The 16,194-nt window shown below is 34.1% G+C and overlaps 1 protein-coding gene across 20 annotated transcripts in view; it reads right to left on the bottom strand.

Moving 5' to 3' along the window:
- LOC145283718 (complexin) overlaps positions 1 to 16,194 on the bottom strand; it is a 665,844-nt gene that overhangs the window by 253,515 nt on the left and 396,135 nt on the right. For all 20 annotated transcript variants that reach the window (XR_013868720.1, XR_013868719.1, XR_013868718.1 and 17 more), the window contains one exon: positions 8,372 to 8,555. Coding sequence is in view for 15 of the 20 variants with exons in the window: in XM_080132765.1 (XP_079988891.1) it covers positions 8,372 to 8,426 (55 nt within the window). In the remaining 5 variants the exon portion in view is untranslated. The remainder of the gene's footprint in view (positions 1 to 8,371; positions 8,556 to 16,194) is intronic.

Genomic DNA, 16,194 nt, shown 5'->3' with positions numbered 1-16,194 from the left:
CGAACCCTTAGGTTTTTAATGGAGATTAGATAATAAAAAATATTAAAAAAAAAACCCACATGATTCCATTTCTGCTTGATGAAAACCGTTTTTTTTTTTGTTATCAACCATCTACTAGTTGGCCAGTTATATACGAATTCCGAGAGCGATAGGAGCCTCCTATTATTTCTAAAAGTGACGCAATGTTCAAAGAGCGAGATCAGAGATTTATCGCTGTACAACTCATGCTCTCTACCAATCCAAGTTTTGAAAACAGGATCATTGCCAACACCCTCTAAATGCATCGCTGGATTGCCACAAAGAATAGGGACGTGCCCAGGGTGATGTAAAACAAAGTTTCCAGCCACGGTTATGGTCTTTGATGTCGTTTCAAGTAAGGACCACATCATGCCACCTCACATCTTCGAAGTTGGCTTGAAAATCAACACCAAAATGTACCTGGATATGCTGAAAAGTGTGGTGATCCTCTGGTGTAATCAGGTGACTGCTGGCAGACCCTTGGTGTGGGCAACAGGATTTGGCGCTGGCCTATAAATCTAAAGAGACCCAGGCTTGGCTCCATTCTTCCCCCGACCTGAACCTACTGGACTACTTTGTTTGATCATACGTCAAGAACATCACTGGCCTGACCTCCCACAACATCAAAGATAGCCTGATTGCAGCCTTCCGTCGAGGTTCTGCTGACACTTGTGGAAAAGTCATGCTCTCAGTTCCAGACTCATAATGAAGCAGTGCTTGAGGCTGAAGTCGGCTACATTGAATAGATGTAAGCTCTACTACATAATCAAGTTACCTGAATTGATTTTTTGAATAAAAATATTAAAATAAAGCTGTAGTGTTGTTTTCTTTATGGCAATAACTTTATCGTTCCACCCTGTAGTATTATATTGCAGTGTAATTATTGTAATTAGGTATTTTTTTTTTAATTTACTTTGTAACGAGTTTGTCAGGTATGATATTTCGTCAATAACTAAAACTAGTTATTAGTGAAGAAAGCGTATTTCAAAAAGTCGCTGTTAACTGCTCTTGTTCAAAGACATTACAAATAATTTAAAACAATTTTACACTAAGTCAAGGATGTGGTGAAGTAATTTTAGTTTTAAATTTAAATTTTTTTGTATATTTTAAAACATAAGTTAGACAACTCCCATTATATTCTTCAATTTAAAACGAGTTATCTCCATTAATGACTTTTTATATTTTAAGTAATCAATTAAAGCTGTTTTATATCCACAAATTTCTTGCCCAAATTAAGTAATTAAAAATAATAGATTGTGCCTAAGTATATTATTATATAACGAATAACATAGTACAACAATAACAAATAAAAATTTACTAGTCAGAAACAAAAAAGTCGATCTCCATTATTTTCTTATGGCATCCCTACTATTTTTTCTTTAATTCTACTAGCTATCCATGCCCAGCATTACCCGGGACGCAGTTAAGTTATTTTAGTTTTTATTCTGATGTAAAATAAGCTCAAAAAATGAATAAATTGCCAGATAACTGAATAGTGCTGTTTGTGTTGATATTATGATAGACCAACAATCCTATGAAGATAATTATTGGAAAGTTACCAGTGTAAAGACAAAGTTATTTAAGAATCACATTTCTGTATTTCTATTCTAAATGGTATCAACTGTAAATATTATAATAATATGTCTTTTTTCATGCAAATATACCTGAATGTTTTTGATAGTTATTGTAGTCTGTAAATAGAGGAAAAGTAATAAACAAACTAGAGCATACTGAATAACGTATCATTAAATTTGTTCTCGCGGTAAATTTGAGTAAAGTGGGATGTCTTGAGAAAAAATAGTAAGTGACTGTTTGACTTTCAAAAAAAAAAAAAAAAAAAAAAAAAATCTGTGTACGTATTCGTCAAGGAAGTAAAATGTCATATTCCAAAAATTATGTAAATTGATCGAGTAGTATTTTTTGTTAACTAAGAAAATAAAAAATTATGATTTTTAGCGATTTTTTAATACTAAGTTGTATCTATATTAAAGCCGATTTTGATGGCTTGAATTGAGTTGTTTCCCCCTCTCTATTTATATATCATGGCTGATCAAAACACTCTCGCATAGTCATAAAATTTGATTTATTGCTATTGGCTCAGGTTTTCATTTTTAGCCTTGCAGCAAACATGTCTTCATAGCTGAGGTATTAACATTAAAGGAAAAAATAAATTGTAAACTAAACATTTTGGTTTCGATTCTCGGCGGTGGCACACGAGTCATTTTCTTTAGCTTTTGAAATCATTACTATATATTGGGTCCAAATACGAAATTTGCATTAATCAAAATAACGTATTTTACGACCGGGCAATGCTGGGCGGCTTACTAGTATATATATATATATATATATATATATATATATGTCATCCACAGAAAGAATGTTTCGCTGTCTCACAGTTCTTAAGTGTGGTTAGACAGGAGGTACCTAATTCAAGCCAGGATCTAAGTTATGGTCCATAAGTTGATAGTCGGCAATTGTAACTATTCGACCGTTAAGCAAACACCGTTAATAAGTGACATCTCAATTCTTATATAAACATTGACAACCGAGATTATATATATATATATATATATATATATATATATATAGAGAGAGAGAGAGAGAGAGAGAGAGGCCACGCCTGTATGTTGCAAAGAAATCAATAACGTGCTCGATCGCAAATGTGAGAGCTAAAATACAAATTATTTATTTAAAACCTATATGTTACATATTTCAAAGACGTACCATGATCTTATTGAGGTGGACTGATTTTTTAAAGACCGTTAACTCCATTTAAATCCTTAGCAACTCACGAAATGAAAACAAATGGAAGAATGGAGTTCATAACCGATTCCATGAGTTACTGATGATTTGAACGGATTTTACGACTTATAGAACGTCAATCCAACTAAATGAAACTATGCTACGTCTCTGAAATATATAACAGATTTTAAATAAATAATTCGTATATATATATATATATATATATATATATATATATATATATTAGTGGTGGGACGATTAATTGGAATATTTGAGGATATCGGAATTGGTATCGGAAAAATTTGTATCGATTTTCCACTGTCGAAACGATTCTTTTAATTGTCTCTTTTATTAGATCTTGTTTAAAGTTAAATTTTCCATTGCTGGTAATAATGATAAAATAATAATTATTGATTGATTTTAAACCATCAGAGAAGCTAAAATCGATAGATCGTCCCCCACAAGTAAATTTTCACATTTAGAAAAATGTTTGCACATTTAACATGTGTGTTTTTACGGTAATGAAAGAAAAAATACAACTATATAGTTAAATATTTAGAGATTTATAAAGTATCGGAATCGGTAATTGTATTGGAATTGGAAAATATAAGAATCATTCCATCATTAAGATATATATATATATATATATATATATATATATATATATATATATATGCTTTTTTTTTACATAGGAGTCACCACTTATCAAGGCCCAGAGGCCACTCGAGGATAAGAGTTAAAGAGTGTACAGTAATCAATGGGACAATATTATAGTAATCGTTAGAAGTGCAAATTTGGTAAATTGGATTACATAAGAGGAACGGCTCATCAAGAATTTATTTACATTGGACTTGAAGACGACCATATTGTAATCAGCTGGAAAGCAGGCAAACGGAAGACAGTTCCTCGGGCGTGCAGTTCTATGAAAGCTTTGTTCATGGAATCTACGCTTAGGTTTAGGCACAGATAAAGAGTGGGGGAAAGTGTTCATAGTATTTTCAGCTACACAAGTGTTTTTCGTGAAAGTTTGGCAAGGGAAGACCATAGATTGGAGCTCAGACGAGTACTTTCCATGAAAATAACGATAAAGTAGAGACAGACTCGCAACGTCTCTTCTGTGAGAAAGAGGTAGTAGAGAAGAGAAAAGGGCATACCCTACTATATATATGCGCGCACACACACACACACATATATATACACACACACATACATAAATAAATAAAATGTATAAAATGTTGTCATTCTCTGGCAAATGAACTAAACTTTAGAGTGAGGCTAACAATCATAAGTTAGAGGTTATTTTACTTTAGCTTTGCTCTATTAATGATATTTAAGATCATCACTATCATTATTGTAACGTTGCAATCAAAGGGACATAAATCCTAAAAGAGTTACCTGCCCCTTTAAACGATACACATAAAAAGAAAATAAAAGACTTTGAGCCAGTTACACGGCGAGCAGGCTGTTGTTAATTATCGATTTGTGTTCTGTTCTCTTTTCTTGCATCCTGACACCCGCAAGCCGAGGCATTACAACATTTTATCTGGCGACAGGGACGTGATATTAAGGATTTAAACAGTTTTTATGAAGACGTGTCGCATTTTTGGAGAAGAAAAAAATTATAACAACTGAGGACATGCAGTCTTTTTTTTTTTTTTTTTTTTTTTGAAGAAATATTACGGACACTTTTTTTTTTTCTCTTTGATAATTCAAGATCACACGAGAAGAAATTAAATAATGGCCAGTGGTTTACCAGTTTTTCCAACGTTCAGTGTGCATGTTCACCAGAACACAACCAGCATTCATTGGAAGAAATGGATAGACAGAATCGAAAATATATTCGTTACTGTAGACATTGACCAAGAAAAAAAAAATAAAAAAAAAAGGAAAGCGACCTTTCTTTGTCACACAGGGGATGAAGTTTTTGATATTTTTAACAACTTTACAGACCATCAGAAAAGATTAGGCGCAATCACTATAGATAAAAATAAGTAAAATAGCCGCCATGACACCTCGAATACCCGGACACGTGGTCGACAAAAAAGATGGCGGGCAGTAGACCTGCCACTATTGTTGGTACTTTTCAACACACCTGACTTGTCCAGCTCGAGGAAAACAATGTAAAAAATGCCACAAAATAAATCACTTTACAAGAGTATGCAATGCAAAGACGGTAAGAGTAATTAATTTCACCCATTCTCCTGCTTCCATTTCTACATCTAGTGATGACTGTGTTGAATAAAGGACCTTAGAGATCGTCCACACACCCACAAATTCCGGGTTAGCAGAGAACAAAGAAAATACCATGTCGGACTTGTACACATATATTAACCTCTAATGGAACAAAGGAAGACTTTGTCAATAAAAGAAAGAGGTTCGATGAACAAAAAAAAAAAAAAAACAGAGAGAGAGAGAAAGAGAGAGAGAGAGAAACAGAGAGAGAGAAACAGAGAGAGAGAGAGAGAGAGAGAGAGAGAGAGAGAGAGAGAAATGCACGATCGTTACATCGTTATTTTGTCAATCCTAACCTTGCCTTTCACCATCCTTGCTCGATACGTCCAATGACCACTGCAGACAAAATAATAATTAAATAAAAATAGTTTTGTTATGAAACCATCTCTATGTTTGATTGTCAAACGACTGGAACAAGCTAGAGTGTATATATTTATTATCATCTAAGTAGAAATATTACAACATATGTAAGTGATAAACAGTTACGGAGAAAACAGACTATACAACACAAGCGTTTTGGTGCTGTGACCAGAATACCAACGTTTCTGTCGGTGCAACTCCTAATCATTTACAGATTCATATTCTTGGATAAAATGTCTGCTGACATGGAAACAAAAGTACTGAAGCCACCTAAAACACCGAACTTATGCTAGTGCCAATATAATTGCTAGTGCGCATACGATGGTTTAAAACACAAACCACCTGTACACAACATTACAACTCAGATATTTGCATACAGGTTCAGACAAGCAATACCTGTCCGAGGATTTATTAATGGCACTATGAAATTTTGGGACAAGTCTTGCAAAGACAAAATATTTGCATTGTACAGCACAAGATCCTTATTTGGACAGAAAAATTTACTTAGTGCCGAAGTAATAGGTATGATCACATTTAATTTTTTATTCCATGTGATAGTCCGCTTTTCAGATGAGTTTCCCCACACTGACAGAAAAATTGGAAAATTTTTTGATGTACGATCAATCTCCACATCGACTCTTTGGTAACTTCATTAATGTGACAACACTTTAGAATACGGTTCCATATAAGGAAGGATGTAGATACAGAACTAAAGCATCTCTGAAAAATGAACCTGATTGAAGATATAACTGGACCTACTCCATGGGTAAGCCCTATTGTGGTAGTTGCAAATGAAAGGAGAAAATGAAAAAGTATGTGAACAAAAATAAAAAAAAAATACAAAACCAACATCCCTCTGCCTAGGTGACAGTTCTGGTCAGGTAAAAGAAACAAAACAAGCTGTTCTCATTGTACAACCCCAAACCATATAGGTACAAAAAATGGTCAGTATGATAACCGTGTAGAGAGGAAACCACCAAATCCCCAGCAACTCCTCTCAAGTGCATTCCATAAGAAGAATCTGACTAACTCGGAGGGTGAATATAAACTACACACACAAGAAGAGCACTGGAAAACACCCACAACCTCAATAACTCACCAACTTCTAAGACAAAATCCATTACAGAAAAGACTGCTCTTAGCCAAACTCAAAGACTTCATAATGAAGTAATATGTACAAAAAAAAAAAAAAGAAGAGGATAATGCATTCCCCCAAATGAGAAGGATGTAATGTTGCAATCAAAGAGAAAAATTCCAAAAAGAGTTAACTACCCCTTAAACGATATATATATACACCATATATATAAAAAGAAAATAAATGGCTTGTGAGACAGTTACATGGTGAGCAAGCTGTTATTAATTATCGATTTGTGTTCTGTTCTTGTCGAAATTATTATCATCACTTCCAACGAATGTGACTTTGACGTATAAAAATGTTACCAATACAAAAACAAAGAAATAAAATAAATAAATAAATAAGAGAAATGACCTGGTGGATAGAAACAAACAAACAAACAATTTTATTAAGAAAAGAAAAAAAAAGAAACTTAAAGCCACAAAAATTCACGAGATGTCTGCAGCTAAAATTTTGCTCTCACCTACAAAGAAAGTCCTTTGTTTGGTAACAATTATGAAAGAAAATACGGTTACAAGAAAGATGGGTTGAGAAGGCCTTTTTTTTTTTTTACTTACTTCTGCGATATGAGATTTAAACCAACGTAGGATTTCTTTTTAGAAAGGTCTAAAAACTTTTAGCAAAGTCGAAAAGAGTTCATTCCCTTTGTTTACAATTTAAGCTTACGTTTTGTAATATCGTCTTTTTTTAAAAATAAAGGTCTTCTCGTGTAGACTAGTAGAAATATCTGCATAACTTATTATCTGAAATAATGTTCTGAGAGTGTTCTTTTACAGCGAGGAATTTATTTCTTCATTTTCCTGAAGGAATAACCTGTAAAAATATACACATAGTTCTTTGTATAATACCGTTCTCTGAAGAGGCAAGAAGTTTGGTAAAAAAAAAAAAAAAAAAAAAAAACTTCTTCATTCCTTCTTGGAGTCCGGTCAGAATGGAAATATTCTTTTCTTTTGACTGAGAAAAACTGCAGCTTGAGACATATCCATTTTCTTTAGACCTTAGAAGAAAATATCTAGTTATAGTGACAGACACTTAATTTCAATCTTTCCTAGTGAAATATTTCACCCATGTGTCTCCTCTCGTGCAAGCTGGTATTTTTCCAACATATTTAACTACCAAGTCCTCAACAGATTTCTTGAATTTACATGAAGTAGATTTCTCTCAACGAGATACAAATTTTAAACAACATTTTAAACTTCGCCAGGTAACTTAGACGAGTTCACTTCAACATTTTAAACGTCGCCAGGTAACTTAGACAAATTCACTCCAACATTTTAATGTCCATTTTAAGCAGAGAGAAGATAGCACGTCCACACATTTCAAGTGTCAAGTCCGAACTACAAACTTTACTTTGAATTTTATCACAAAATGCTGGAATGCGCAGATCAATCAACAGGCAGAAATTAGTCACATGAGCAACAACATAAACAACAGAAACAAACTCAAGAGGAAGTAGGAAGAGGGAAAAAAGTAAGAAGAAATATATACCCCCCCCCCAAAAAAAAAAAAAAATTTTTCTACACTCTTTTCTTGCATCTGGACATCTGAAAACTAGGGCATTACAATATTACTATCATCATCATCAAACGGGAAGGCAGACACGTAAGGATAAAAAAGAAGAACAAATTTCTGTATAAAAAAGAGATCAAGATCAAAAGCCAAACGATAAAAGATGACTAATATGAAGATGACTGACATAACTAATGATAAAAAACAGAAGATAACCAATAAATGTTTAAAAACATTTTCACATTTTAAAAGCTCAAGGTAGACCAAAAAAAAAAAAAAAATCCATCAGTAAAAAAAGAAGAAATGCCCTGCTTAATCAATCAATTAATTGATTGATTAATAAAGGAAATAAAACTGATAAAATAAGAAATTTACCTTTGACTGATTTTAGTTGGTCGCCAACCATCTGCTTGGCAATAAATGCAGCCATTGTTGTTGCTGTCTTTTTGTAGACAAGAAGATTCTATCACACAATCGTAAAGGGAAGTAACTCTTGCTTCGTGATAGTGGTGTTGATGTTGGTTATTGGGAAATTAACAAAAGAAAATTCCGGATTTATCTGAAAGGAATAAAGAAACAATACAGTATAGAATGCATATTTTGGAAGCATTTTTCTTTTCTTTTTATTTATACATGTTGAGAAAAAAGGTTATTTAACTCGTATTGAGTTTACATTTCTTGCATACAAACTGGTTAGCATGTCTAAACCTACCAGTAGTTCTACTGCACTTCTTGTAAACCTACCATTATGCACTAGATAAAAAAATAAAATAAAAAACAGCTTGGTTATATATTAATTTTTATTTATTGCTGACTATTATTCTCATCTTTCTTAGTTGTTGTTTCACGACGTTTCAGCCAACTATTCCTCTGGCCTTCGTCAGGTGGTAATCTCGACGGGATAGGAACTCCGAACCTCCTAACTGCATTCTCAGCAATTACTGCGATCCATAGTTGTTGTCATCTCACCACATTTTATCCAACTAAGCCTCTGGCTTTGGGTAGGATTGAAACCGCTATCTTCAGACAATTCTCACCTGAAACCGTAGAGATTCAACGTCTCTATCCACTTTGGGGGTCCGTGGCGCAGTAGATAAAGACGTTGAATCTCTACAGTTCCAGGTGAGAATTGTCTGAAGATAGCGGTTTCAATCCTACCCAAAGCCGGCCAGAGGCTTACTTGGTCAAAACGTGGTGAGACGACAACAACTATGGACGGCAGTAATTGCTGAGAATGCAGTCAGGAGATTCGGAGTTCCTATTCCGTCGTGGTTACCATCTGACGAAGGCCAGAGGAATAGTTGGCCGAAACGTCGTGAAACAACAACTAAGAAAGATGAGGATAATAGTCAGCAATAAATAAATCACACTTTTTGGCATAATCACGTCCTCGTCAGGATAGACAGTTATTTTTTCCATCTTTTTTTTTTCTTGTGGCATGATGCCACTAAAAAAAAACAAAAAAAAAACAAGACCTGATCGGTGTTATCAACGGTGATTTTTAAATGTCCAGGCTGAGAGACACGCATGGTCGTGAATCACCATTGATAGCACCGAATGGGTCTTGTTTTTCTTAGTGGCATCGTGCCACGAGGAATAAAAAGGTATGAAAAAAACAAAAAACAAAAACAAAAAAAAAAAACTGTCTATCCTGACGAAGATGTGATTACATGGAAAAGTTCAATTTAAAAACAAATAAATGTTTGTTTATTTTAAAAGTCTGCATTGAATTAGATTACTAATCTTAAATTTTGAATTTGTACTTAAACAATGCTTTTATCACGGAGAAAACATATCTTCATATTAATGTTTTTATTTTTTTGTCACTAAGCATCAAATTCTCTTTCGTGTGTAGCGTGGTCCCTGGCTTTGGTAGAGCCATTTTAGACGATGATAACGTCTTAGCATATGACCAAAAAAAAAAAAAAAAAAAAAAAGAAAAGAAAATACCAACATTTAATATGAACTAATATGGGTACATAAGTTATGCCATAGCGAAAGAAGAATATGAAGGATATATAAAGTGATAATAAAGTAGAAATAAACGAAATATGAGAGAATAGAAGGGTCACCAGTTAGCAAGTGCTAACTAAAATATAAAGAGTTTTGCAAATGAACGATTGAGAAAAACGATACTTTATTACAAAACATTTTTATACAAGAGATAAGAACATAAAAGTTAGTTTCACATAGTAAATATTCATCTATGAAAATTCGTGTTTGGTGAAGAAACTTGAATGGATAATAACCAATTAAAATGTTCATAGTGTAAATAATATGCGTAGGTAAGTAATATACATATGGGAGTATTCGGCAGCGAAGCAGTGTGTATGTGTGTGCGTTGGTTTACCTTGTTATTTTAGTGCATGTGAATGGGAAGCAATTTGTTTCTGAGTGCCTAACTTTCGCTAGTGTGTAAGCATGTGTGTGCAAGAGGAAAGGCGGCTTATATGCAAGTTATTGAAGATCTCTTTTCAACTTTCCAGGCCAAAGGCACAGGAGAATGTGTTGAGTCAACATTCTCGGGTAACTGTTTGAAACGGCCATCAGCTAGTGAAATCTGAGGAAAATCTTATTTGCACACTGTTCTTATATGAGAGTTTCTAAGTTCACGTCGGCTTATTATTTTGATATAGACTTGTCACTTTTTGAGGCTTGAAACGATTTCCATTGATTTAAAATATTTTGAGTTAACATGTTCCTGAGAAAATTTACTTCTTGCTTTCGAGAATGATCAAGAGAGCGAATTCAAACAAAGCAAAGAAAGAAAGACGGTAGCAATTAGAGCTATTTACTTTTTAAGATTAATAGGAATCATTGTGCGATTCAATTGCCATATACATATTATTGGAATGATTCATTTTAATCGGAACTCTTTAGGGCATCGGAATCGGTATTGGAATCAGAAATATTTTATCCTAATTTCTGATGCTGTAAAAGCAATTCTTTAATTTTTCCATTGCTGGTACTAATGATAAAGTGATAAATATTGATTTTACAATAGCAATAAATTAAAAATCTACACATCATAATAACGAATTTAGATACAAATAGCACCGGCAGAAATGGCACAGTAAAAATGGCACGAGTTGATAACTAAGAAAAAAAATGACACAAATTAAAATATTGATAAAAATCCTACAATGATTTACTTGTTTAATTTCAAAAGAGTTTCCGACGGGTAACTATTTTGTACAAGTCCTGGAGATGAAGAATCTTTAGTGGGTAATTGTTCTGTACAGGTCCTGGACTTTATAATTTTGCAAGCGTAGAGAAAAAGATCCTTCTCGTGTTGACACAAAAAAAAATATGTGCTGGAATGCTAAATGATTCAATAGTTTTATGGAGCAATTCTGGTTTCTGATTGGAACGTGGCTCCATTTCATTGGTCAATTCCTATCGCCAGTGTCTATATGTAGAATCTTCCAACTATCAATGATCAGATATTTAATATATACATAAATATTGCAACAGATTTTATCAAATCACTATTACTAATCAATTATGGCGAAAAGATTAGAGAAAAACAAAGTTGTAGTCATCTAACATACGCATTTCCACCTCCAAGTGTATTTTTACTTTTGTGAAAAAAATAAACACACATTACATGGATTTTTTTTACAGTAATAAAAATTAAATAAATAAACCAATAACTCTATAACTAAATATATAGAAAAAGAATCGAAATCAGCATGGGTCATTGTATTGTAATTGAAAATTTAATATGAAATGAGTATTGGCATCGGGGAAAATATTCGAATCATCCTATAGCTAATATATATATATATATGGCAGAATCACATTGACAAACTGGTTCCTGTTAGATCAGTAAGGTTAAGCAGTGTTGAGCCTAGTTAGTAATAAAATGAGTGACCATTTCTATCATGTCTGAAAGTGACACAACGTTCAATGAGTGAGATCAGAGATGCGCCGCTGTACAACTAATGCTCTCTATCGATCCAAGTTATGACAACAGGGCCATTGCCAGCACCCCCAAAATGCAAATCCGGATGGTTTAATGATTGAGGGCACACCTCAACAAAGTTTCCAGCCACGGTTATGGTATTTGGTGTCGTTTCAAGTGAGAGCCACATCATGCCACCTCACATCTTTGGAGTCGGCTTGAAAATCAACATCAAAGTGTACCTGGATGTGCTGAAGAGTGTGTCGATCCCCTGGTGCAATCAGGTAGCCACTGGCAGTACCTGGGTGTGGCAGCAGGACTCGGTTCCAACCCACAAGTCCATAGAGACCCAGACTTTGCTTCAGAAGGAGTGCTATGACTTTTTACCCTTCTCTTATTGGCTTTCCCCCTCCTTCCCTGACTTGAACCCCTGGACTACTTCATTTGGCCATACATCACTAACATGACCTCCCACAACATCAAAGTCAGCCTGATTGCCACCATTCGCCGAGTACCTGCCAAGCTCCTGTAAGTGCTTGTGGAAAAGGCATATTCCCAGTTCCGGACCTGTATCAAGGCATTGGTTGAGGCTGAAGGCGGCTACATTGTATAGATGTCAACTCTACTACATAATAAAATTACCTGAATTGATTTTTTTTTCAATGAAAATTTTTTAAATAAAGCTGTAGTGTTGTTTTCTTTAGGATGGCAAATTTATGGTTCCACCCTGTATGTGCTCTCCGCTTATCTCGGCATTGTTTCAAGTCATTATGGACTACTTTCCACTGGAAGCAAGCAGCGCCGACTCAAGAGAGATGTGGTTGGAGATTGCGCAACCCTTCAGAATAAAACATGCAGCTACCCATGCTCATGATACCATATCATTTTCTTGGTTTTGTACTGGCCCCTCTCCCCTTTTTTCATTCTCTAATACAGACGATGAAAGCTGAAATATTACAAAACTCTCTGAACTAATGTCCTATACATGTGGCTTGAATTTCATTAAAATCGGTTTTATGTATTTGAACTTTTTAATGGAAGGTTAGTTCCAATGGGTCACTTAAAGATGGAGACATGCAGATATTTGGCACGTAGATGGTAACAGATTTGGTACCACATCTATAGTCTTTCATAGAGATATTTAAACATATAAGATAAACTTAAAATAAGATAGATTTGAAGTTTTAGAGAAGGTTCGCTCCCCAGCTTCCTTAAGTTAGAAGAATCGTCAATACAGAGTTGACCTCACTTTTTAAGAGTGTATTCATATGAAATTTATTATTAATCAAAGTATATTCAGGTAAAAATAAAATTGAATGACTTTTTATTTTTCTAATGAACATGTTACATCGATCCTTAATAAAAACAGACAAACTAGAATCAAATATTTATTTTGTAGGACAAAAGCTATGAATGAGAAAAAATTGAGAAAGACCGGCTTTACTTTATATATTAGACTAGCCTGGGTGCCCGGGGTGCCCGGGTGTTTGGAGGTGTGTGTTGAGCAAAAAAAAAAAAAATGGTAGTAGGCAGGCAGGCAGGCAGGCAGGCTCGAACCCGTACAGTGAAGGAGGAAAAGAACGTGTGTGTGTGTGGGGGGGGGAACGAGACGTGATTGCTGTTGCACCCATCGCCAAACCGGAAGTGACGTAAGTTTAAATTAAGGGTAGACATCGAAAAGAGGGGATGACTTTCGAAAATATCGGCGAAAAAAGCGACCCCTCCCTGTAGAAAAGTACGCAGATGAGGGAGAAGGAATTAATGTTTTTGGCCAATTTTTCGGTATTTGTCGTCCGAAGGGTCGAGCTTCAAAATGATACCGATCTCGTGAAAATCTGTTACCTCTATCGAAAGTTTTAGACAAACATACATACATACATACATTTAAACAGACAGGTGAGATTTATATTATAGATTATTTAACGGAACTTAAAGTTATCTTTTCCAGTAATCATGCTTTACTGAGGCCGCAGTTTAGTTTTCAGACAGAGTAAAAAAGTTTTAAATCTAATAGGTCTTGCACTATTGGCCAATCGTATCCCTGTGCATGTTTTACAAGTAATTTAATAGAATATGCTCTGATGAACTCCTAGCACTTGTGCCCCATTGGCATACATGCTCCTGACTAATTCGAAATACAGCAAAATCTCACCGCTTCACTACTGAGGTCCTTAGAGTAGAAGGCTTTCTGGCATCTAATAGTTTATTCCCGTGGACTGCTAGACTTTGGAATTCCCTCCCCGTTTCTTGTTTCTCTCACTTTACTAACATGCTGAAGTTTAAATGTACTGTGAACCCGATACCTCGCTGCTCAACTCTCCACAGTTCCCTGTTAGACACGATTCATAATAGTAGCCCCTTATGCTCCAAGTGGCAATATGCTTTGTCTGACATAAAAAAAGAATTAAAAAAAAATGTAAATTAGATTGGTCCATACTCACATTTCTTATTTAATACAAGATTTTTATTTAAAAAAAACAAAAAAAACAAGAAAAAACAAAAACAAAAAAAAACAACAACAACAAACAAATAAATTATTTTTAATTTTTCGTTTGGGATTTCTGCAGCCTAGCAACGTTTATGCTGGAGCCGCCATTGCCATGCGTTTGTGTTTGTTTTTTGTTTTTTTGTTACTATTGTATTGAATTGGAATGTATTTTTATTGTATTGTATTGAGTATATTCATGTCAGTTTCCTGAAACTCAACATATTTCAGCTTGGCATAACGATACCCGCCTCCTTCAACTGAAAGGAAGAAAAATACATCATCGCTAGAATCTGAGAAAGGGCGACGAATAAAGATTCACAAGTGCCACTTCTTGTGAAAAGGAATAGAGAGGCAGAGAGATGGGGTGGGATGGGGGATGAAGAAAAGAAAAAGAAAAAAAAAACAGAATAAGAGTAAATGCACTTAAGAATATTTTCAGAAGGAATTCATATCCGATAGATTTAGAATATTGGAAGACAGAAACAGATGTTGCAGACATTTCGGAATCAGAGTGAATTCTTAATGTGAAGTTACAACAGCTGAATAATCAGTTTCTCTTCAAGAAAGACTTTGGTAAAGGGTAAATCACTTGGGGGGGGGGGGGAAAGAAACAATAACAACAAAAAAGAAACGTGTACAAATATTATTGATCTTTGTGATTTTTTTAAAATAATTTTTGTGATTCTAAAAATTTTGCTACGACTTAATATATATTTTTTTATTTTTGACATTTTTTGGAGACTTTTCGATTTTATTTTGTGAGTTTTTAATTGTTTTAGGATTTGTTTTTACCTGTTTAACTTTTACGTGATTTTAAGACTTTTGCATAGAGTGGCCAAGTTTTTTTTTTTTTTTTTTTTTTTAATATAAGTGATTTACTTTTCAGACGTTGGTGTCAATCTCTGAAAATGTATAAGCAATCATTCCACACTTGGCTGTCTGCTTACTACGCATGGGAGGTAACTCATAGCCATATACTGAAAAGTGTCTGTGTGTGTGTGTGTGTGTATATATATATATATATATATATATATATATATATATGTGTGTGTGTGTGTGTGTGTGTGTGTGTGTGTGTGTGCTGGGATGATTAATCGGAATTGGGAATCGGCAAAATCGGAGCTTTTTTGAGGTATCGGAATCGGGAAAATTTGAGCCTATTTTCCGATGCCAAGACCGATTCCTTTAATTATCTATTTTATTTAATTTTGTTTTTATAAAACATCTTCCATTGCTTGTAGTAATAATAAAATGATAAATATTTATTGATTTAAACTTCCAGTAAGATCTCTAGATCACCCCGTCACAAGTGTGTTTTTACGTTTGAGAAAATGCATGCACATTTAACATGTGTTTTTACAGTAATCGGGACAAAATAACAACTTTATAGTAAAATATTTAGAGATCTATACAGAATTGGAATCGCTAATTGTATCGGAATTGGGGAAAATATTGGAATCGTCTCATCACTAATATATACATCTCTCTCTCTCTCTCTCTCTCTCTCTCTCTCTCTCTCTCTGTATATATATATATATATATATATATATATATATATATATATATATATATGTGTGTGTGTTGTTTGTTTGTTTGTTTTTGTTAGCGATACTTATTGAATGAATTCAATTATTTATATGGAAGTGCATTTTTACCTAAATGCGAGTTGGGAATAATTTTCCCTTTGACCAGTTTGGCACCCCCAAATGGGGACGGCATATGTATTATTTTAAAAATATAATATATACATAGTTATATTTTTGGGGGAGTGCTCTATTATAAGAAAAAATTTCGAAAATAAGCAGA

This window comes from Euprymna scolopes, chromosome 8, assembly GCF_053919585.1.
Source record: "Euprymna scolopes isolate OS-2025 chromosome 8, ASM5391958v1, whole genome shotgun sequence".
Classification (NCBI taxonomy): Eukaryota; Metazoa; Mollusca; class Cephalopoda; order Sepiida; family Sepiolidae; genus Euprymna; species Euprymna scolopes.
The sequence above is the reverse complement of the archived record's forward strand: the minus strand, read 5'-3'. Positions and strand labels throughout refer to the sequence as shown.